Source organism: Epinephelus lanceolatus, chromosome 17, assembly GCF_041903045.1.
Source record: "Epinephelus lanceolatus isolate andai-2023 chromosome 17, ASM4190304v1, whole genome shotgun sequence".
In the NCBI taxonomy this organism is placed as follows: domain Eukaryota; kingdom Metazoa; phylum Chordata; class Actinopteri; order Perciformes; family Serranidae; genus Epinephelus; species Epinephelus lanceolatus.
This window is the reverse complement of record NC_135750.1, coordinates 16,389,052-16,411,023: the sequence shown is the minus strand read 5'-3', so window position 1 is coordinate 16,411,023 and position 21,972 is coordinate 16,389,052. Positions and strand designations below refer to the sequence as shown.

General features: G+C 41.8%; 1 protein-coding gene across 3 annotated transcripts in view; it reads left to right on the top strand.

Moving 5' to 3' along the window:
• The first annotated feature begins 1,307 nt into the window (after positions 1-1,307).
• The window catches only part of LOC117247896 (ankyrin-3-like), a 172,376-nt gene continuing 151,711 nt past the window's right edge, over positions 1,308-21,972 (top strand). For all 3 annotated transcript variants that reach the window (XM_078160769.1, XM_078160763.1, XM_078160761.1), the window contains exon 1: positions 1,308-2,145. In XM_078160769.1, the coding sequence (XP_078016895.1) occupies positions 2,077-2,145 (69 nt within the window). In that variant the 5' untranslated portion in view covers positions 1,308-2,076. The remainder of the gene's footprint in view (positions 2,146-21,972) is intronic.

Genomic DNA, 21,972 nt, shown 5'->3' with positions numbered 1-21,972 from the left:
TCCAGAGAGAAGCAGACAGAGGGGTCTACAGTCTGTGTTTGAAGGATATATCCAGGATGTCAAACTGACTCAGCAGCAACAACAGGTTAAAAAGACAAAGATAGTTAGAAGCTAAAGCCAAACTATAGGCTACAGATCACAGTGTAAAAGTGAACCACCACATCACTGCTGATCGCCACACAAGACAATGAATATAAAGGGAAACTTCACTGATATTGAACCAGCTGTGTGGCATCGCAGTGTGTGCAGATGATCGGTGTTTGGCTTTGCCCCTTGCCGCAGCCAGCACTTGGACCTCCGCCATCGGACGGGCAGGGATCTCCAGGGGAAGTCAAACAACGCTCATCTGCACACATTGCGATGACACACAGCTGGTTGAAAAACATGGGAACATAGGCTGACAAATACCAGATTTCCCCTTTAAGTTGGAGCATTTTAAAGCTGATGCATCTTTGCATCTGTTTGTGTCCACTTATGCCTTCCCATTGGAAAAAATAGATTTTTCTAAAGATACTGGCCTTCATCTCTCTGATCTGAGGCCAGGGCCTAATTGACATCAAGCAGCATGGTGGTGATGGCATACAGCTCGTCAGGAGCAGGAGGGAGGGAGCGATGGTTAACAGCAATATACCCCCCAGAATAAAGAACCTGTTGTTTAGAGGGAAATCACAACAAACCCTGCCTCTCTCTGCCTCTGTCTCTGCTCCTCATTTGTTTCTGTTGTTTCTTTCATCCTCTCCATGCCTCCCTGGTTTGTCTGTTTCACTGATATCACATTGTGTTCTCGCCCTCTCTACCTCACTCCTTCTCACTGTCATTTTCTCTCCCTTCTGACTCCTCCTCACCCATCCTTCTGATCTCTCCCTCTGTGTCAACCAGGGCTTTTTGTTCCCATTTTCTCCTCTTTCTCCCTGATCCACTTGCTCTCCTCCTGCCTCATTAGCTAGGTGTTTCATTGGTGGAGAGCTGTAGCTTGTTAGAGGCGGGAAGGCGTGGCCTTTCTGTCTTTTTGAAGTCTCTCTCTGTCCGTTGAGTCACCACACGAACATTTTAATGGTTGGTGATTGTTTGGGTATTATAAACCTCCTGTCTCCTTTTATTCTTTACCCTAGGCCTGCCTGTCACACACACACTTTTACACACACACTTCAGTCAACCCAGTCAGCCAGCCAGTGCCGGGCGCAGTTCTGTTCCAGTTTCCAGTAAGCTGATCCTGCTGGCAGAGGCTAGTGGGGAGACTTCCTTTTCTGGAAGGACCTGATGCATCGTGTTAATGATCCTCCCTCTCTCTCTGCTGGAGAGTCTCATTTCATATCACAACGTCTGAGCAGGGAGCAGGAATCATCCAGCCGGCAGAGTCAAGAGACTGAGAGGATCACACCCCCTTCTTCCCTTTCACTAACAGTAACACCATTTCATACTCTTTTCTGTCTGTCTTTTCTCACTCTGTCTTTTCTTTGTTTGCATCTTCTTCTTTTCATTTTTTCTTCTTCTTTGTCTTTTTTGGGAGAGTGTCTCCAGTCTTCAGCTTCAGGTAGGCAGCACCACATCCAGCCAGGAATACACTCCTTCAGTCTACCTCTCTCTATTCTTTCTTCCTTCCTTCCCTCCTTCATCACACACATCCTCCTCCTCATCTTCCTCCTCCGCCTCTATCTCTCTCCACTCTCCTCCTGCCTCCACACCCTGCCTCTGAGTGCGCCGGAGAGAGTCGCCAATAGCGCACGGTGAACGGCAGCAAGTGGGAGTGGACCTCGGCGAGCGTGCTTGCAAGTGTGTGCGAGTGGTGTGTGTCTGTGAGCGTGGAGAGGAAGAGGAGAGGAGGAAGGAGGAGGAGGAGGAGGAGGAGGGTGAGAGCATCAGCACAGTCCTCCCAGTCTCTCCTCTCTTCACGCGCACTCCCACTCTGCATGGAACAATCCTTCCTTCACTGCTTCTAAATGGACATTTCTGTGGCAACGTTTCACCAGTGAAGACAGCAGCTGCTCGCCGCTCCGCTCCACAAGCTCCTACATGCTGGATTAAAAAAGAAAAAAAAGTGAGGAGAGGAGAAGGAACAGGGGGAGATCTCTGAACATGAGTGAGGAAGCTAAGGAGAAAGCAGGCGGCGGGAAAGCAGCCCATCGCAAGAAGAAAGGCAAAAAGGTATGAGAGATTGGAAGAGCTTTCTTTGTCTCGGCACACTCGCTTTTTGATCAGTTGTTGCTTTGGCTCAGCAAAAAAGGTGTTTTATGTGTTTGTATGGGAGGTAGGAGGTTGTTGGGTGAGGTGAGATTAATGGGTGAGGTTGATGAACCCATTAGAAAGTGGCTGAAGGCGTGTTTTTATTAGATTTTTTTTGTTTGCTCATTCATTCTGATCAAGTCATGATTCATCAGCACATTTCAAAGTGTAAAAATGAGTGGGTTTTAATTATGTAAGAGAAAATGTGTTTAAAGTACAGCCTGTACACCTGGTTGTTTTTCTGTGAATATAACTGTCAAGTGTTTTTACATTTTTTCCACAAGCTCGCATGTGGCTTTGACATGAGGAAGAAATATTTGTTCGGCCTCACCTGGAATGCTACCAAAGCCCATTGAAAAGCCGTCTGTCAGTCACTGGTTATTATTACAATCCCGACACCGCAACTGGTCGGTCTGGTTGTTTTGCTCTGGGTGATTGGCTGGGGGAGCGGTGGTATGTAAAGTAGAGAGTGAGTGTGTGTAATGGGAGGCAAGGGGATGTCCTCGGGGGTTAGGGTGGGGGCAGCTGAATGCACGCACCGCACAGGCATCTGGTGTACTGTCAAACTCCTCCACAGCTGTGTGTGAGTGTGAGAGAAACATGCATTAATGTAACGCATGCATAGCTGTCTTGTTGTTTTCCTCAGGAGTTGTTATTGTGGTTTTTAATTGAAGGTGCTCGGAGCCACAGAAACATGTTTTGACTTATGAAGTGGAATGTGTTTGTGTGCCTGTGCTCACATGTATATACTTATATGTGATTTTCAGTTTGTGGTTTACACTTAAACACCTTCAACATTGTGGTATAAGCATAACTAAAGCATGCCTATGGCCTGCTCCTGCGCCTCCCGTTCTGTTGTGACAGTGTGGCGAGCCTATGATAAATGTGTTTATGTGCTGAAAGCCACTGATCATACACTAACAGTGACACAAAATACACACAAGTAGTATTTTCCAGACCATTTAAGCTTGGATTGGGGTTGAAGCTACATGGAAGTGGCCCTTGAGATCAGGGATTTGCTGGACGGGGGAAGACCAAAGAGAAGCGGAGAAGCACAGTTCCAGCAGATAGCCGTTATACGTTTTACAAGCCTGAGTGAATCTGTTATTGAGAATTAAATTTATTCTGTTTCCCGTTAAATAATTTATAGCTGCTGTGATATGTGTCACCCTCAGTGGTGGAGCCGTCAGCCTGGCTCCTCAATGACAGCAAGAGACAAGATGTTCAAACCGTTGACTTCAGTAATGAAATATTGACTTTAAAAGATTGTGACACAGTTAGTGGTGGAGGGGCTGCTGAAAATTAATAAATGTGAGCAAACTGAACCTTGTTCACCTCAAGACCATTGTGATATAACATTTCAACGGCATAAATACAAATTGTTAGAAAGAAACAAAGTGCAAATAAAAAAATGTGTATATGGAAGCGTATATATTCAGAGGATGTATTTCATGATGGTTTCTTTGATCTTATGGAACCAAAATATGTGAAAAGGAGCCAGACCATCAAATTTGTCGAGTCGATAGAAGCAACAATTTTAGCGTAACAGCTCATAGGTAGCAAAAAATTGCAGTGTAGAAATATTATATTTAAGTTTGAATGTATATAATACACAAACTGTGTCTCCATTACATAGTTTGTTCACTAGAGAGCACTCACAAGTCGATTTTCAAACTGTAAGTACACATTTTGGTCATAACTGAGGGACATTAAAGGTCCAGTGTGAAGGACTTAGGAGGATATATTGGCAGAAATAGAATATAATATTCATAACTATGTTTTCATTAGTTTATAATCACCTGAAAATAAATATCATTGTGTTTTTGTTACCTTAGAATCAGCTGTTTATATTTACATACGGAGCAGGTGCTCGTCCATGGAGTCCACCATGTTGTTTCTACAGTAGCCCAGAACAGACAAATCAAACTCTGGCCATTTGCGCTTTTGCGTCGGTCACTGTAGTTCTCCTACACGCTTAGCACATGGGTGAAGTTTCAGTTCTGCAACCTCACCGCTAAATGCCACATAATCCTACACACTGGATCTTTAAAGGGAGCCAATTTTTTCGGCAGTTTTAGCATATCATAAATGTCATCTGATAATCTAACAGTAAATTGCATGATAGAAATATATATATATATATATATATATATATATATGTATATATGTATATATATATATATATATATATATATATATATATATATATATAAAACATAGACACTGTGTCTTGATTACATAGTTTGATCACCAGAGAGCACTCACAAGTTAAGTTTTTACACTGTAAAATGTCCCACACAGTACATATTTTGGTCAAATATGTGTGCGCACACAAGGTATTTGACTCTTTCGTTTTTGTTTGTTTGTTTTGTTGGAATGTATTCATCTGTTTTTCCATAACCACATATCCTAGTACAGGGTCGCCGGTATGCTAAAGCCTATCCCAGCTGTTGTTGGGAGAGAGGCGGGGTACACTCTGGACAGGTCACCAGACTATCACAGGGCTGACACATAGAGACATTCACATTCACACCTACGGACAATTTAGAGTCACCAATTAACCTGCATGTCTTTGGACTGTGGGAGGAACCCGGAGCACCTGAAGAAAACCCACACTGACACAGGGAGAACATGCTAACTCTGCACAGAAGGTTTGGACTCCCTCTTGCTGTGAGGCAACAAAGTTAACCACTGCCTTGTCTCAATGCACTTACACATAAATAGAAATACAGCCAATAACTTGGACAACAAAGCTGAACACAGGTCAAATATAAACATCTAACTGCGATCAAAAGATATAAATATATTTTTAAAAACTATATATGTGTTAGTGAAATAGTGAAATGGTTCAGGGTGTAAAGGGTGCAGAGATTTCTATTTGAATTTATAATATTTACTTGTTAGAAAACAGTCGGATCAGATCTCAGATTTAAACACTCTAAAGTATCGATATCGTTATCAGCCTCAGAAATCCAATATGGATATCCTTCACTACACTGACTCGTGACAATGAAGTTTGAACAATATTTTGAGGCAGAACATTAAATATCAGTTTGGAAACACCCAAATATTATGAAAACTCAATTCCACTCAACATCAACTCCATTTCCCAACGGATTAAGATAAAGGAGGTTGGGTTAAATTCACCAATAGGATTATCACTGAGACCAAAAGTTCTCCGTTGATGTATTTTCCCCAACAAGCCTCGGCCCGTTATCTCTCCCACACAAGCTCCAGACTGCAGCCATGAAGCTGAAAACGTCGCAGCACAACGATGCATATTAATGCTTTTTACATATGTATGTTGTTTGTTGTGTGTGCACACATGTGTGAACGTGCGTCCATGTGTGTCCGCGCTCGGCTCTGTGCGCATGCGTGTGCCAGATAACTATGCCAGATGTGTTAATGATTGTAGCCATGGCAACTAGTCTGTGCTCTGAGCGAAAGATGTCGAGGGTGAGAGAGAGAGGGAGGGAGTGAAGTGAAGAGGGGGTGGACTGGTGAACTTGGTGGCCAGAACAGAAATATATTTTTCATGAGGCAGCTGCTGTGATGGGGGGAAGCTCAAGGATACAATCAAACATGTTTTGACTGAAGGTCCCAGACTTATCGCGATTATGACGAGGGTCATAAATCAACACCAAACACCATATTGTGTTTGCTTGTTTGTGTGTGTTTGTGCTCGTCAGTGAGTGTGTGTGGAAGTTGGGCATGTGTGCATTTGTGAGTGTTTGACACTGAGTGTGTGTAGCACTTTGATGTTTCTCCAAATGCTCTATGATCTCAGAGAGGCTTAATGATAAGAATTTGATGTAGTGATAGAGATAATGAGGTTTACATAACACACAGACACACACACACACACACTCGCAGTATTAACAGGAATTTGGTTGCATATATTCCCACCACACAGTAGCTGCTGTTGGGTCAAGAGAAACCCTTTTATCGAGTAGTTGTACGCGTGTGTGTGGGTTTGTGCATGCATGAAGTACACTCTTGTCTCTGGACATCTGGTGCGCTGTGCTCTGTTGGGTTTTAGCGTGGTTAAATTGGACACAGAACAGTTTTCTTGCACAAAAGAAGATAGGAATGAGTGACAAAAATATGCCTGCAAGATAAAGAAGGACCTCAGGGGACTTATATGGAAGTATCTCACTTCCAGAATCCTAATAACTATTACTAAGCTCAACTGCTTGACTGAAGGAAGAGAGGAAATGCTTATATTATCACTGCAGTACAAATACACATCATATATCCTGATCTTATATAGACTTATATAACTGTTCCATATGTTTATAGACAAGCCCACAAAGCAGACATTGTGATTTAAATTAAAAATTAAAACTTACATGATTGACAGAGAGAGAAGTGCGAAGGATAACTGAACAGTTTGCCCACATCAACGGCGTCTCCCAAATAAATCTCCTCAGCAAAGTCAACATATCGTTATATAAGAGATGCCTGCACGCCAATGCTTTAGAAACGCCGTAGTTTTTCCAGGTTTATGTCTTCCAAAAATAAGCCGCCGCTCGGCTGCAAAGATGTGCTGTATGTTTACACTTCAGATGATTGTGTAAGGATTGTGTAAGGAGCGACGGTGTGTCTGTCAGGAAAAACCCAAGCAGAGCTGGGGGTTTTTTTTTCGTCAAACATACTGATGGAGACAGCTGAGAAATGTGGTATCACCGAAACACTGAAATTCTGTCACAAACAAGCCACTGCTGCTGATCATAATTCCCCACAGTCAGTATTTTTCTGCTGCCACTCCTCGCAGTATATTTCACACTTCCAAAAAAGCTAAAAGCGACACAGAGAGTTCATTTACTTGTTGCTATGTATTTGCTGTCAGTGACACAAGCTTTTTTAGGCCAGAGCTCCGTTTTGCGGTGAAAATGAACAAAGAAAAAAATAAAAGGATGACTTTAGCTCATTCCACTCATCCTTCCACTTTTCGCTGGATTGTGTACACGACTCTTTTGTGCGGCCTCTGTTGTCTTGTTCCTAATGAGACAGCCAGGCAGCCCGGCTCGGGCAGCTCTGCTCTTTGTCTTGGATGGAAAAACCCTGCCAGAGACAGAGAGCCCCGCGTCTGGAGGACTGGTGAAATAAGCCGTTCTGTGACAGTGCCTTCAAAGAGAAATGGCACATCACATCCCCCAGATAACAGCAGGCCACTGGTGAATGTGCTGATGGAAGATGTGAAGTGTGTGTGCATGTGTGTGTGGAGAGAGAGAGAGAGAGAGAGAGAGAGAGAGAGAGAGAGAGAGAGAGAGCAAACGAGGTGCTGCTTTTGTTTTTCAGATTAGGCTAATGGACTTGGCACAGATCAAATCCTTAAGAGGGGTAGGTAATGCTTCATGGGCTGTTTGGGAGAGAGTATGTGGAGAAAATGTGTGTGCTTTAGGGGGAAGTGCAGGAAATACAGTATAGTGCTGAATAGAGGTGAAACAATTAATGGATTAGTTGATCAGTGGTGAAATTATTGTGAAATATCGTTTATGATTGCCTAGTTTTAGCTTTATCAGAGTGAGCATTTACTCTTTTTCTCTGTTTTATATCATTATAAACTGAAAAGCTTTGGGTTTTGGATGTTCGTAGGACAAAACAAGACCTTTAAAGGCATCGCCTTGGACTCTGGAAAACTGTAATGGACATGTTTAATCATATTTTGACAGCTCATAAACAATTACTCGATTAGTCACGAATGAAAAGAAACATTAGATGCTAAATTATGGACTAATGTGTTTAATACTGGCCAGAATGTGTGTGTCACTAATGCGTTGAACTTTATTAAAAGCATAATGATATCACAATAATGACACGTAGTTAAATGTTAAAATGACACGTGGAAAAAAAGCTTTTCAAATGTCAGAGTTTCGAATTATATATAACTTGTTTTAGGTATGATGCCAAGCTTGTTCTGCAACCTTTTGCAGAAGCACACACACATAAAACAGCAGAAAAAATCGATTGGACTTGAATATTGATGTTGGTATGAGGCCAAAAAAATCCTGTACCCTGTGATTCCCCATCACATCACCTCTTTGACGTTCCTTGTTTTTACAGCATATCCTGGATGCAGCATAGAAATGTGAGGCCTTATATAAAGCTGCACACACACACATGCACATGTGCTGTATCAGAGTGTGGAGGTGTTAGTAAGTGCACATGTGTGCTCCCTCGGTACCTCTATAAATGTATGCATGCATGTGTGTAGGTGGGTGTATTCCGACCGTTCCTGTGTGGATGTGTGTTTGGGGAGGTAGGCGTCGCAGAGCCCAGGCACAGCTGCACGCCCCGGGGACAGGGCAGAGGGATCAGCCTGTCAGAGCTCCATCACTCTCAGATGAACTGTCTCTGTTCCTCTCTTTACACTGAGGGAGGGAAGGAGAAAGGGATGAGGTGAAAAAGAAAGACGAGTAGCTAGGGGAGGGAGGGATGGATATGGACGGCAGAGAAGGAGGTGAAATAGAGAGGGCTGAAAAGACCGGCTGAAGACGGAGAAGTGTGAGTGAGGTGTGAGCTGGGGGAGTGACAGAGGAGTGGATGGAAAGGAAGGGGAGAAGGAGGTGTGAAGGAGGAGTGTTTCTTTCTCTGTCACTCTGGAGCTGTCCCTTGATCTCCTGATTGCTGTAGGGGAGGTGTTTGGGGCCAGTGCTTCATCGGGAGTGCTTGTCAGGTGGTCAGACAGCTTCAGGAACCCCCTCCCTTTTCTGATGTTGAAATTCAACATTATGACATTGCCCACTTCATACAGCCAATGAGATCTCATCCCTACTTGTCATATTTTGACGCTTGGGCAGCCATTTGTGTTGTATCCTATCAAAGAGTGACTAATGATTGACGTGCCAAAATAAGTCAGACTTTTAGTTTCAGATGGGACACACACTCTGGTCTCCCGAGTCAAAGTCCTGTCCTTGTTGGACCCATCCACCTAAACAAACTTTTTTGCTCTTTTTACTACAAGTACATCTATTGCTCTGACCGTTTAATAGTGATGCTGATGGGTTTACATTGGAGTTGGCTGAAAGCCCGGTGTGTCTCATACAGACACTAAAGGGTGCATTTGGCTTCTTCATCTGATGCAGAGTGACCAAGCTGTGGTTTGTGGTGCACTGGGAGTGAAACCAGGCTGTAGTGCTTTGTCAGGTGTGTGCAGGTGAGAAAGTTGGTGGGGTTTGAGCTTCTTCCTAAAGCCTGATTTATGATTTATGGTTGCTCGATATTTTTGAGTGTCTTGACAGATATGATGTATTTTTGACAGAAAAAAAGTGTTGCTCAACATCTGGAGAATTTTATTATGTTGCGGAAAACACCATGTTTTGTTGCACATTGTGATTGGTATTGTTACTATAGTCACCACCGAGATAGTAGTTTTCAATCCACACCGACTCCAACCTGCATTCAGCGTCTCTGTCCACAGAAGCAGCCGTCTGTCAGCACCAGCTCCTGCAGAGCTGAGAAGACAGCGGCCGGCCAAACTGCCTTCAGGCTGACTGACAGCAGACATTTACTGAACCGAAATATTTCCCATGTTAGCTTGTTGGTCAGTAAATTAAAAACACATAAACAGTAGGATTCACTAAACATGACAGACATAGACTGGGACTGAAAGTAAACGCAGGGTGTCTCTGGTTATCATGGAGATGACTTAAAACCTTTCCAAAAAGCATTCAGTTAAAACCCTAGTCCCAGTTAATCACTCAGCCCCTTTATTAGCCTGGTGTGGCTACAAATTTTGACAAATAAATGCCTGTCTCAATAAGACACCTGGTATATTCTATCTTTGCTTAGCAACAGTTTTGTGTGATAGGACTTAAAGGCCTGTCCCAAATATAGGCCTGTTGAGTTCAGAATATATTATATTTATGATATTATAAATTTCTAATAATTCTGTAAAATAGTTATAAAATGTAATAATAATAATAATAGTTATTATTATTATTAAAATAGTTTCTTCCCTAGTTTTTTTCCGTATTTTTTTTTTAAATAAAAAAATTCTTTCATTTTCTTTTTTTGCATTTTTTAATCAAGTTTCTCATTGCCTTTTTTTCCCTTTTCTTTTTTAAGAAACCAATTGGCTCAAAGCTCAAGGGTTTAAATACTTGCAAAAGGTGTCTAAAAGCAGCACAAGAAAACTGATGTTGCTCCAGGATTTAAAGGGTTAAACGGCTATTACCATGTTTGCTTTCTGATATAGTAGGAGGACACATTCTATTAACAAGCACAATCCAGCCCTAATGCCAAACACACATCAATCAGTGGTAAAATGTGGCCCGAGATAGCGAGCTGCAGTTGTGTGATTCTTTGGCAAAGTGCAGCCAAACTTAAATTTAGAGATAGGGAACTTTTAGTGGCGAATTGTGGCAAAAGAATACCCACAGCCAATCGCAGTAAACAGTCTTGTGATATGTGTAAGCTATGTTACAGAGTATTTCTGCCTCCCGAAACACATGAACGTGCCTTCCAGCTGCAGAGAAATGTAATTACTCACTGCTGCTTCGTGTTTTTGCAGTCATGAGTCCTGCATATATGTGTGGCTTACTGGTTTACTGATTCCCTCGCTGGTTGACCAGTTATTTGCCCGATTTGCTAATTGCTTTCTTGTTTAATCACAACTCAGCCTTCTAGATACAGACCTGAGGCAGCTGCTGTTGTCAGACAAAGACATGCATTTATACGCTAGAGCAGGCTTTAGCATGAATACGAGTAATACAGTACAAACAAACAGAAACACGCAGTCACACAGAGACCACAGTTATAAATAAAGAGGTCACGGCCAACTAACAAGGCTGTTGAACCAGACCTAATCAACAAAAAGGCCTAACAAGGGCTCGCCACTCTTATCTCTATCCATCCATCCCTCCACAAACCTCTCTCCACACTCGCCCCCTCCATCAACAAAAGCAAGCAATTTGAAGAAATGCCTTGGTGAGTTTTTTTATGTTCTGTTGGTGAGAATGAATCGATACCAGTGAGAGCTCAGCGCAATTTAAAATGAGTTTCTCTCCCTATAAGAAACAGCGAGAGCTCGCGTTGGGCTGTTATCTGGAATCAGAATGATTCTGTCTATTAAACACATGTGAAATGTTTCTGTAATTAAAAAAAGGTCAGGCCTCTGTCTGGAAATTAAACTTCTGGGTTGCTGAATAATATTTTGGGTGTGCTTTTAATCAAAATACACCCAGCAAAAAAACAGCCCTTTCAGATGAATGAAATCGCTGAATCACTATCAAATTTGAATGCAAAAAGGACCAACATTTTCAACCCGGGGCTGCTTGGTGACCCAGACTGCAGTTGCTTTGAGACGTCTACAATGTAATAATGTGTGCCTTCATATCCACACTACTGGTATTTTTCTCTGCTGGCAGTCAGTGCTGCCTGAACCCCGCAGCCTCTTCCGTTTCCCACAGCTCCGTCCGGAAGGCTCTTTACATCTCGCTCTGTTGTGCTCCTTCCATCCCCCTCGTCCTCTTTTTCCTCTCTTCTTCAAAAGACTACACAGCGCGAGTCGGTAATGGAAAACAAGAGAGAAAAAAGAGAAATAGAGAGTTCCACTGTCAGATTTAGAAACCCCTTTTATCGAGTTTGGGATCCTCCTTAAGCCTCTCCTGGCTCAGCGTCGCCATGGCAACTGTTAAATGCAACAGAGCAGGATAACAAAAGCTTTTGTTCTGTACCAAAAGCAATAACAGTGGTTTATGCCCGCTGTGTTGTCTGCCGACCTTGTTGTGACCGCAGCGTTGTCTCACCTGATTTCTCAATTATTTAACATCAGTAGCTTTACGCTGGCTTATATGGCTGTAGGAGAAACACAGCATGTAAACAGTTAAAAATCGATGGTTTATTTTTAGTCCATGTCTAAATTAATGAGTCACGGATGCAAGGGCTGTTAATTGTCTTCCCCAAAAAATTATCACCACAGAAATGAAAGTATGAGTTGTTAATAAGACTGAGGTCATGATGCAAGGACTATAACGTCCAAACTGTTGTGTGAGAATTGACAAAGATCACACTATTCCCACACCAATTCCCACAGTAAAGCAGCAGGCAAAAGACATCTTGTCACGTGACGTAAATTCTTGTTGTTCATGTCTGATGTGCAGGCTGATTGTGTTTATTCACAATAAATGCGTACAGCAAGCTGTGGTGGGTGAAAACAGTCTAGATTTCAGTCTCAGATTTCAGAGCGGTGGCCGCACCAGGATCTGAATGGTGCCAGCGACAGAAATCCCAATGTCTTTGTAATTAAACAAACCCATTAAACACAGTTTAATGAACTGAAAAGGAGGAAATGGGGACCGCATCCGTCACTGTCTCTTTGGTTCTCAGGTGTTGTTTATGTGAGTCGGATGGTGTATTGTGAGATCAGGAATACATCCACAGTGGAGCCAGGCCAGATGGCTCACCCCTGCTTCCTCCACGGGATGAAGAATGAAAGCTTGCACTTGAATAAAATAGCTAAATGAAAGATGAGCTGTGTAATCCCAAGCAAGGGAGATTGTGGCAGTCTCTCCTAAAAAGGCCATGTGTTTAGACCCTTCTGCTGGCTCTCAGCTTGAAGATGCACTTAACAGCAGGATCTGGCTTCCTCTGAAATTCAGATTGTCTGACAGGTAGCCACAGAACTGAGGCTGTGTTTTGAAATGCAGAGCAGATTGCCAATTTAGCACTATTCATGCTAAACTGCTGCCGGAAACCCAGGTGAGGGGGACATCCTGGAGACTTTTCTCTGCTAAGCAACATTTTTTAGTCAGTGTAATTCATTGATGCTTTTAATGGTCTAGTGTTGGGCCCTTTTTACACCTGGTATTAACATGTATTGGGTGATCAGATCACAAGTGGACAAGTGTGATTGCACCCACTGCATCCTCATTATGTCTTGAGATCTGATCGCTCTGGACATTATTCAGAGGTGGTCTTGGCCACATATGGCCACATTCTTATAGCATTGTGTGTATGCTAATGTGTCCACAGCTGATGTTTTTGCTTATGAGACTCCCTGCAAGATTAGCAAACTTTCTGTTGCTGCCATTACACAGGTTAGATGCAGTGACAAAGGACCATCCCCAGAGCTGCTCTTCTCCCACAAAGTCAGTCTGCAATGTTAGTTCATTACCTGCCTGGCTAGCAAGCTAATGGTGCAGTAGCTCTTAAATGGTCCCAACAAACACACCGAAATGGCTCGCCTCCGTTTAGTAACGTCAGCCACGTGATGCTAACAGTTAGCCCTGTCACTGTGTTTGTGTGGGTGGACTCTCACCAACTGTCCCCGGTGAGGAGCTCACACTCTCACAGCTGTAGTATCCTAAGATGGTGAATGAAATGGTGTGGGCTAGGCCTAGTTTATTTGCATATAGAGAGGGGAAGTGAGATCTGATTTCAGGTGGTCACTTGAGACGCATGTGGAGATGCATTCTAATGCCAGGTGTCAACAGACAGACTCAGAGGTTCAGTTTTTAGGATTTAGTAGTATCTAGGGGTGAGGTTGCAGAAATCAAACTTCTCTCGGATGCCAAGCATGTAGGAGAACTATGGTGGTCGATGCAAAAATGCAGAAATGCAGACGACCCTATCAAGAGTCGGCTACTGTAACAACATGGGAGACTCCATGGAACAAGACTCGCTTCATATGTAGATATAAACTGCTCATCCCAAGGTAACAACAACAGAACAATTTTCATTTTTAGGTGATTATACAGTAATGCCCCTAAATCCTACACACTGGACCTTAAAAGCTGTCCAGGTGTAAACAGGCTCTCAGGGTCTAGATTTGTGTAGATCCAGACCAACACGAGCTCCTTGAAATTACATTTCTATACCACTTACATTTTAATGGACATAGTGGTTTTTTCCCCTCTTTTTTTCCCATGGAGCAAAATGCTACGTCCTTGTACTGCATGATAGACAAGCGGAAGTGGTCTGGATGGATAGTGGGCAGAGAAATCACAGGAGGGACGTGGTTTACATCCTGAGTCCTGTGTGTGGTTACGTTTCGACAATAAGAGCACTTAGGTTAGGGCTAAGGGAAGGTCAAGGTTTTGGTCAATCGATCATGTGTCTTGAGCTTCAAGGCACCGCTAACTTTTTTAATATTAAACCAAGACCATGGTCTTTTCATAACCTTAACCAAGTGCTCTGAATACCAAAATATAACCATGAATAAATTAAATCATGCTGTACACGCTACAAGCAGATACTGATTCGCACAAAGCGGAAATTGCAAGGAAACTAATTAAATCTGATGTCACTGATCGTTTTACTGATATGCTTAGTATCACTTTTGTGATGTTTCCTCATTATAACAAAATCCAATTTCCATCAGACTTCAGCAGGGGCTCCACAGTGGTGTGCTTCCATATTCACGGTTTTATGGTTGTTCCCAGGCTGTCTTGTGCCTTTCTACAAGGGCCAACCCTATCAGTGGGGCTCTTGAAACCGCAACAGCGATGAGGTGCGGGGGCGGAGGGTGGTATGCCGACTGGGAGGACCATGTTAAATGCTCCCCTTTTTAGATTTCGGTTCAGGGATGACAGCAGCGTAATGTGAGCCCCAAGGCAACATCACCTGAGCCAGATGGTACAGTGGCACTGGGGAAGAGAATTGGAAGGAATGAGTAGGTAAAGGCTGAGGATGATGATGGATGAGAGACAGGAGAAGACTTGGAGAATCGCATCTTTACAAGTAAGCGAGGCGTAGAGATTCACGACAGGTTAAACCACGGGGGATTGTGAGATGTTAAGCAAAGCAAAGAGTGGGAGGACGGGATGAACGTATGCAAGTTAATGCTCACATGTGTACACCTAAAATAAATCCCTACAGGCATGCATGAGATCCACATTCCCAGGGGCTTCAGTGACAGCGACGGTACAGTTTCCTCTATCACATTATTACATAACTCAAGTAGTCATCTCTTTGCTGCTGTAGTGAAACTGTGACATTTGTCAAGTTTCGGTGTAAGAACAAAAATCTCTTCTGTAGCACTGTCTGCCTTCCTCTCGCCTTTCCCTCTCACAGCTACAGAGCAGAGGAGCCAGACTGATGGGATTTGCTCGATATTGATATTGATAACTCAATTCCTGTTGCAGACAGACCAATGTGGTTTTTATTTGATGATATGCTGTGCTCCTCTGGGAGCAAGTAAAAGCTTTCCCGTTCTGCTTGCTATTTATCTGGCCGGAGACATTTTGACTTTTTCCATTGTCTAATGCTACAAGCTAACTTGAATCATTAATGATCAGACCATTTCACCCTTTATTACCATGTTGAAAACCTTCAGGGTACCTCTTACCTCATCCTCTCTCCAACACACCATCCATTCCCCACATCGTTGACTTTAATGAGGAGCCGGCAGTGGTTGTATGTGCCCCGTCACCTGCTTCGCTCAGCAACGCACATCACAAGATGTTATTACTGTTCGACCCAAGTCCACTGTACAAACAGCAGTGATGTAATGGCCCATTAAGTGAAAAGGCTGCATGCCATTGGGCCTGCTTTCCCTATCCTGTTTCAGATTCACAAGGATATTGGAGATGTAACTACTTTATTTTGTGTCTCAGTAAGCCTGGACACAGAATAAAGGTGTTGTCATTGGCGTGTTGGTGTTATTTTCATCAGGCAACAGCATGAGCATTAGATAGTGATTTGATTGAGGGTGAAAAATGCTTCCTGCTAACCGGCAAACAGTAATTCCTGAGCAGCTGTGTGGAGAACCTTGACAGGAAGTTGGCTTCAAATCACAGCTGCTACGTGGGAGTGCTCAACTACGTCTGTGAAGGTTGACAATGATATCAGCGTTTTTAAAAAGACCTGTTTCCTCTCTTTGAAACTACGTGACTGGCATATTTCTATTTAAAAGCTGCATTTTTGGCATTGAAAAGAGCCAGTTTAGTACGGATGTTTACCGGAAACAGATACCACTTTTCCACCGAATTACCTCTGGTTCTTGAACTGGTTGGTTCAGTGTTCTTTCAACCAGGTCTGAGGGGGATCTATTGTAATGAAGAATGCATCATCAACAAAGGGCAAGATGGTGGATTGCATTGATAACGCTGCAAGCTTTTGTTCTGTTATTAGTTACAGATATTTGTTTCTATCCAAAAAACAAGCATGGACTGACTATCAAGGATAAGAAGATGTAGAAGATCATTACGTACCAACCTATAGAATATAATGTGTCTACTGATGTGGTCAAGGTTCTTATTTGGGGTTCCAGCTGGAAACCATCTTTTTTGGGGTCTGAACCAATTTATTTTTGATCAAAATGCTCCAAACTGTTAAAAATTAGATGCACAAACTGCATCAGAACTTGTTCCATGTTGGTGCAAAAGGGGTAAGAGTGGAAATCATGGAATTTTAAATTGATCATTGATTATAGCCCCAATACAGAGTGCTTTCTAGCCACAGTTGCCATTGCTGTATGCGCACTCACTGTGTGCCTGAGCTGTGTTTACTGATCTTTCAGTAAGCTGAGGTGTGAAAGCAGCATTGCCCGAGGCTTGGATGAGACATGTGGGAGTTGTGCAGGGATAGCATGGTGATTTTCACAGTATGTATAGGTTGTGTGTTTCTATTTTGCTCGCGTGTTTTGGAACGAGTCAGTGTGTATCTGCAGAGGCTGGTGTGTCGGTTGGCTTCTTCACAGTCACAGGGTTTCTCCTGCCCTGTGGTCAGTGACAGTACACACACAATGTGACAACGTCCAGCTGTGAGGGTGCGAGTCTGCTAATGAGATACCCTCTGGACATGTGTGTATGTGTGCATTTGTTTGTTAATAGAACAACCTGGACATCTTACAAGAGGTGATACATTCATTCTGTCAGCAGCCACACCAAACATCATAATAGCACTGCCGATATGTTATTGAGCTTGTCATTTAATTTAAATGGATATTGCCTCCTCTTTTAACAAGTTTATTGCATGTAAGTCAAAGGAAAAGCTTTATCTATGGTTTCATTGTTTTGTTGCAGAGAATTTAATGAGAAGATTGATTCTAATTTAATGTTTGCACCCTAAAGCAGACTGTTCTCATGCACTGTTCGTATGTAGCTTCATACATAACCACTCGACTCCAACTGACTCTTGTATATAATCACTTTCGTCCATGAAACTGGTGTTCATGTCATGTGTGAAACCAGGCCAAGTTATTTTAAGGTACATCACTCATGTCGTTACTTTACATTAGTAAAGTACATAACTTTACCATGTCTCTTTTTTCTAAACCTAACCTGCATAACTTTGAGTTAAGCGCATAACGTGACGATGCCCAACCATTATTCTTTTTCTAAACTTTACCTAACCGGTGCTAATTTGTTAGCTATCATATGAACTGTTGTATATTATGTGCATTTTCGTAACATATCATAGGAGCTGTTGTATGAGGATACGTTGCCTAAATATGATGCTCCACCAGCAGCCAATTAGCTTAGCCTAGCTCACCTTAATGTAAATACTGGAAATGTGGGGAAACAGCTAGCCTACTCAAAGGCAGCAAAGTCTGCCTGCTAATAGCGTAGACTGCAAGAAGTTATTGGTCCTGGCCTGGCTAAGAAATAGTCAGCCCTTACATAAGCCCTTGTAAAACTTCTTTACACATGTTTTTACATTTCAGTTTTGTACAGATAAAACAAATAAGATACAGAGTATTAACTTGTGAACTTTATTGTGCCAATTGTAAGCTAGTTTTACTTCCTGTGGACAGAGCCAGGGTAGCTTGATCCCCCTGTTTCCAGTCTTTGTGCTAAGCTAGGTTAGCTGGGTGCTAGTGGTAGCTTCATACTTAACATAGCGATGTGTATGTGCTTTTAAGGTTATAGACCAAATCATAATCTTTGTTTACAGTCATTTATGGGTAGAAAACCCTTGTGTCACATACATAAAACAAACATATCACATTTTGTCATGAAACCGGTGTTCACCAAGTGAAGTTATTTTAAGGCACGTCGTCATGTTGTTACTTTACGTTCAGTAAGTAGCTTTACCTAACTTTTGTAACTCAACTTTCCTAAACCTAACCTGCGTAACTTTACATTAAGAACGTAACGTGACAATGCTAATTATGATTCTGACGTGAAGCGACCAAATTCCATTGACAAAAACGGTGATTTTACCTCCCAGAACACAGTAGTTGCTGGTCTGCCGCTGCCTTGATTGGGTAGTGTGTAAGGTAAGGCGGTGAACATATTCCATTACTTTGGCCCCCATCCACTGCAGTACCCTTCTTAGCTTCCAAGCCTCAGGAATAAGTTGATCAAATACGCTAGCAAAGCAACACAGTACATCAAATAAACACAGTACTGTAACGTCAGATAGGTCAGAGCATCATGTTTAACTATATATCTTGAAACGTTACAATTACATCTGAAAATGACAACGGATATATACAAGTTTGCTGATTTTACATATCTCTGTGATTCAAATCATTTGCCATTTTTTAAAATGGAAGTGATTGTTTTTGAGAAACATCACAATGATTTGGTCTATTGGGTTGAATATAATAGTATATCTTACAAATTCAGTTTTGAGTTAAATCATTTAAATTTACCTTAATAGGGACTCTTTGCTACAAAGAAAACCTGTGAGGGAGGCACCTAAAGGTGTGTTTTTTACAACTAAATATAGCACAGAAGCCTTCAAAATTAAAAATATCATTAAGAAGAATTGGAACATAATTGAATGTGATAACACTCTCAAGGACATTTTCCCTGAACCCCCTGTTGTGACCTTTAAGAGGGCACCTACTTTGAAAGACAGAGTGTCTCATAGTCATTTACCAGCTGCACGTCCCAATAACTGGCTAAAATCCGAACTTAAGGGCTGTTACAGATGTGGCCATTGTCCTCATTGTAATAATATTGTTAAATCTAAAACCTTTGAAGTTAGAAATAAAACATATTGTATTCATCATTTCATCAATTGTAAAACCACCTTTGTGATTTACAAACTTGAATGTCAGGTATGCCGAATCTTTTACATTGGCCGTACTAAACGCAGGTTACAAGATAGCCTTGCAGAACATAAGTATGTAATCAGGATAGGTAACCTGGACTACCCTATGGCTAAACATTTCAAAGAACATCATGGCAATGACCCCTCCTCTGTGTTGGCTATGGGCATTGACCATATCCCTGAGGCAGAAAGAAGAGGGGATAGACAGAAACGTCTCAATCAAAAAGAGGCGGAATGGATTTTCAAACTGAAAGCTACTGTATATCCAGGAATTAATGAGGACCTTGACCTCACTCCATTTTTGTAAATTAATACTTCCTATGTAAAGGTGCCCTGCTTCGTATATCTGTTTGCATATATTTAGTGTCTTTTTTTTTTTTTTTTTTTTTTTCTTATTCTTGGTTGTCTCTTTTTTGTGTTTTATGTATATATTCTATTAATTTGCATATGTTATTTCTGCTTCTGAATGCAGTTTATGTATATATATTTTTTTGTTCTCCTTATAGAATTTGACCTATTGATGGTTTATTGTGATTTTTTCTAATTATATCTGTTATATTCTCAATGTTTGCCTACTGGCCCTATGATGGAGACTTCTAGTTATGAGTGCATTGTGTAAAGGGAGTTTTGCTTATATGCCTGCAGTCTGGCAAATGGAGTGCTGATTGGCTCCACCCATGTCTGAGTAGGGCCTCATTTAGGCCACCTGTGAACCCTGCAGCTATATGCTCTGATGAAGGCCAGTGAGCATGGCCGAAACATGTTGGTGATTTTAATGTTCATCATGAACTAGCCATTTAATAAAGGCCTTTTAACTTTTGCACCAGAGAAGAGTTGCCTTGGATTTTGTTTTTTTCAAGATCATTTAAATTTCCGTTTGAAATACAACAACATTACGTAATCGTGCAGTGAAAATAGTCTATTCATACATGTTCAGAACATGCCAGGGGAGGGAAAATGAATTACTGCGGGTGATCTGATGTGATTAATATGAGTAGGTAGAAAATGGAGGGAGGGAGGGGGCGTGTGGGCAGTACGGTGGGATACAGCAGAAAGGATGTGAGGATGATGTGATGATGTCTTGGAGGCAGCTGGGGAAAGGGGGAGCTGAGGGAGGAGAGAGGAAGGCTGAGTCCTCACCCACTTGTGTCATGAATAAATCACTGCTGAGATCTCCTTGCTGTCTAGCCCGGCGTTGGACCAGTATGCTTTCATAGTTATAGCTCATCCCAGATGGCCTAGTTTACCCACAGAGAATAAGCCGTAATTTACCAGCTGGGGACTCTTTATGATTGCTTCATCCATCATCAATTACCCAGCACAACTGAAAATCAAACACTTATAAAGTACGCGGGGGAGATTTAACAATGTGGACATCCCCGGTGCTGAATATTACCTGCCTGAACAACACAAAAACACTGTTAAGAGGAAGATAGATGAACCTGACAGACACTTAAAACTGATAACACGAGGGAAGCCAAGTAATACCCAATGTATGTATACAGAGCTTTTTGTGACTATATTACAGCACATGCACCTGAATCCTCCAACATTAAACATAAAAATGCCCGTCTAAAAATCACTGCCCTCTTCAATACAGTCGCAGAGGAGGGTGTTATATAAAAGCGAGTGGGAAGACAAGATCAGCGCCAAAAAAAAAAAAAAAAACAGTCAAAATTACTAAATGATATAGTCTTGTCAGCTCAGTACAGTACTGCACTCCCCTACAGACAGTAATGGAGTTGTGAGGGAACAAAGAGAAACCATTTCCTCCCTTGGTGTCATTAAACAATGGAGACATCCTCCTCGCTGGCCAAGACAGAGAGGGATTGAGCGGGTCTGGGAAGACCTATGTTTCACTGTGGCTGTGATAGATTATGTTATTCGTCATGGCTTGTGTGTGCGTCTGTATGTTTCTTTTTTAGAGAGACATGTTAAAGGCACAGAAACAAAGACGGAGACGGAAAGCACAATAGTACAAAGTACAACTGAGAGCTAGAGATGAAGAATCTGTTTTTCTCTTTAAGCTACAGGTATCAACACCATCCTGGATTTAAACACGTCAAGACGTAGTGTAACATGTAATCCATGATTGCTCACTTAAGCCTCAAGCCTCTAGAGTCTTCTGGAACATATGATTATCTATTGATCAGTGACCACAGCTCAACAGTCTCCATGAGACTGCATTTGTTATTCTGCTGTAACATGAGTAGAGTTCATCAGGTCAAAGACAAAGTGCATTAGGGAAGACACAAATCTCACTAATATCTAATGTTGTTTCTGTTCTAGTGGCCATCTGTCCTAATATGCTTCTTTAAGACACTTTAATTTAGACATAATGATAGTAATAATAATGATAATAATAATGATATCCTTACTTTATAATACTTTTCATGCAAGAAATGCTTCACAAAGTACTTTGCAATAAGGTAAATTACATGCTCTGAGTGCTTCACATGAGAAAGGACACAGAATGAGCATAAAAATAGGGATAAAATGCCATAAATAATGCAAAATACAAACATACAAAGATACAATATAAAGCCTACTTGGTACTAATATAAATATTATATGCACAGAGTGCTTCACAACAAGGCAATTCATTATATAAAAGGACTGAGGCTTCCATATGCACAACAGTCATATGTTGATGTTTTGGTGTTGACAAATTAATAGATCCCCTAAAGGATGCCTGGTCTCCTAACCAACTTCAAAATAATGTACTGGAATGCCCCTCAATTTGACAATGTATACGTTTGTTACACATCCCTTTTTCATAATTTAAAATAGTTAAAGAAAACT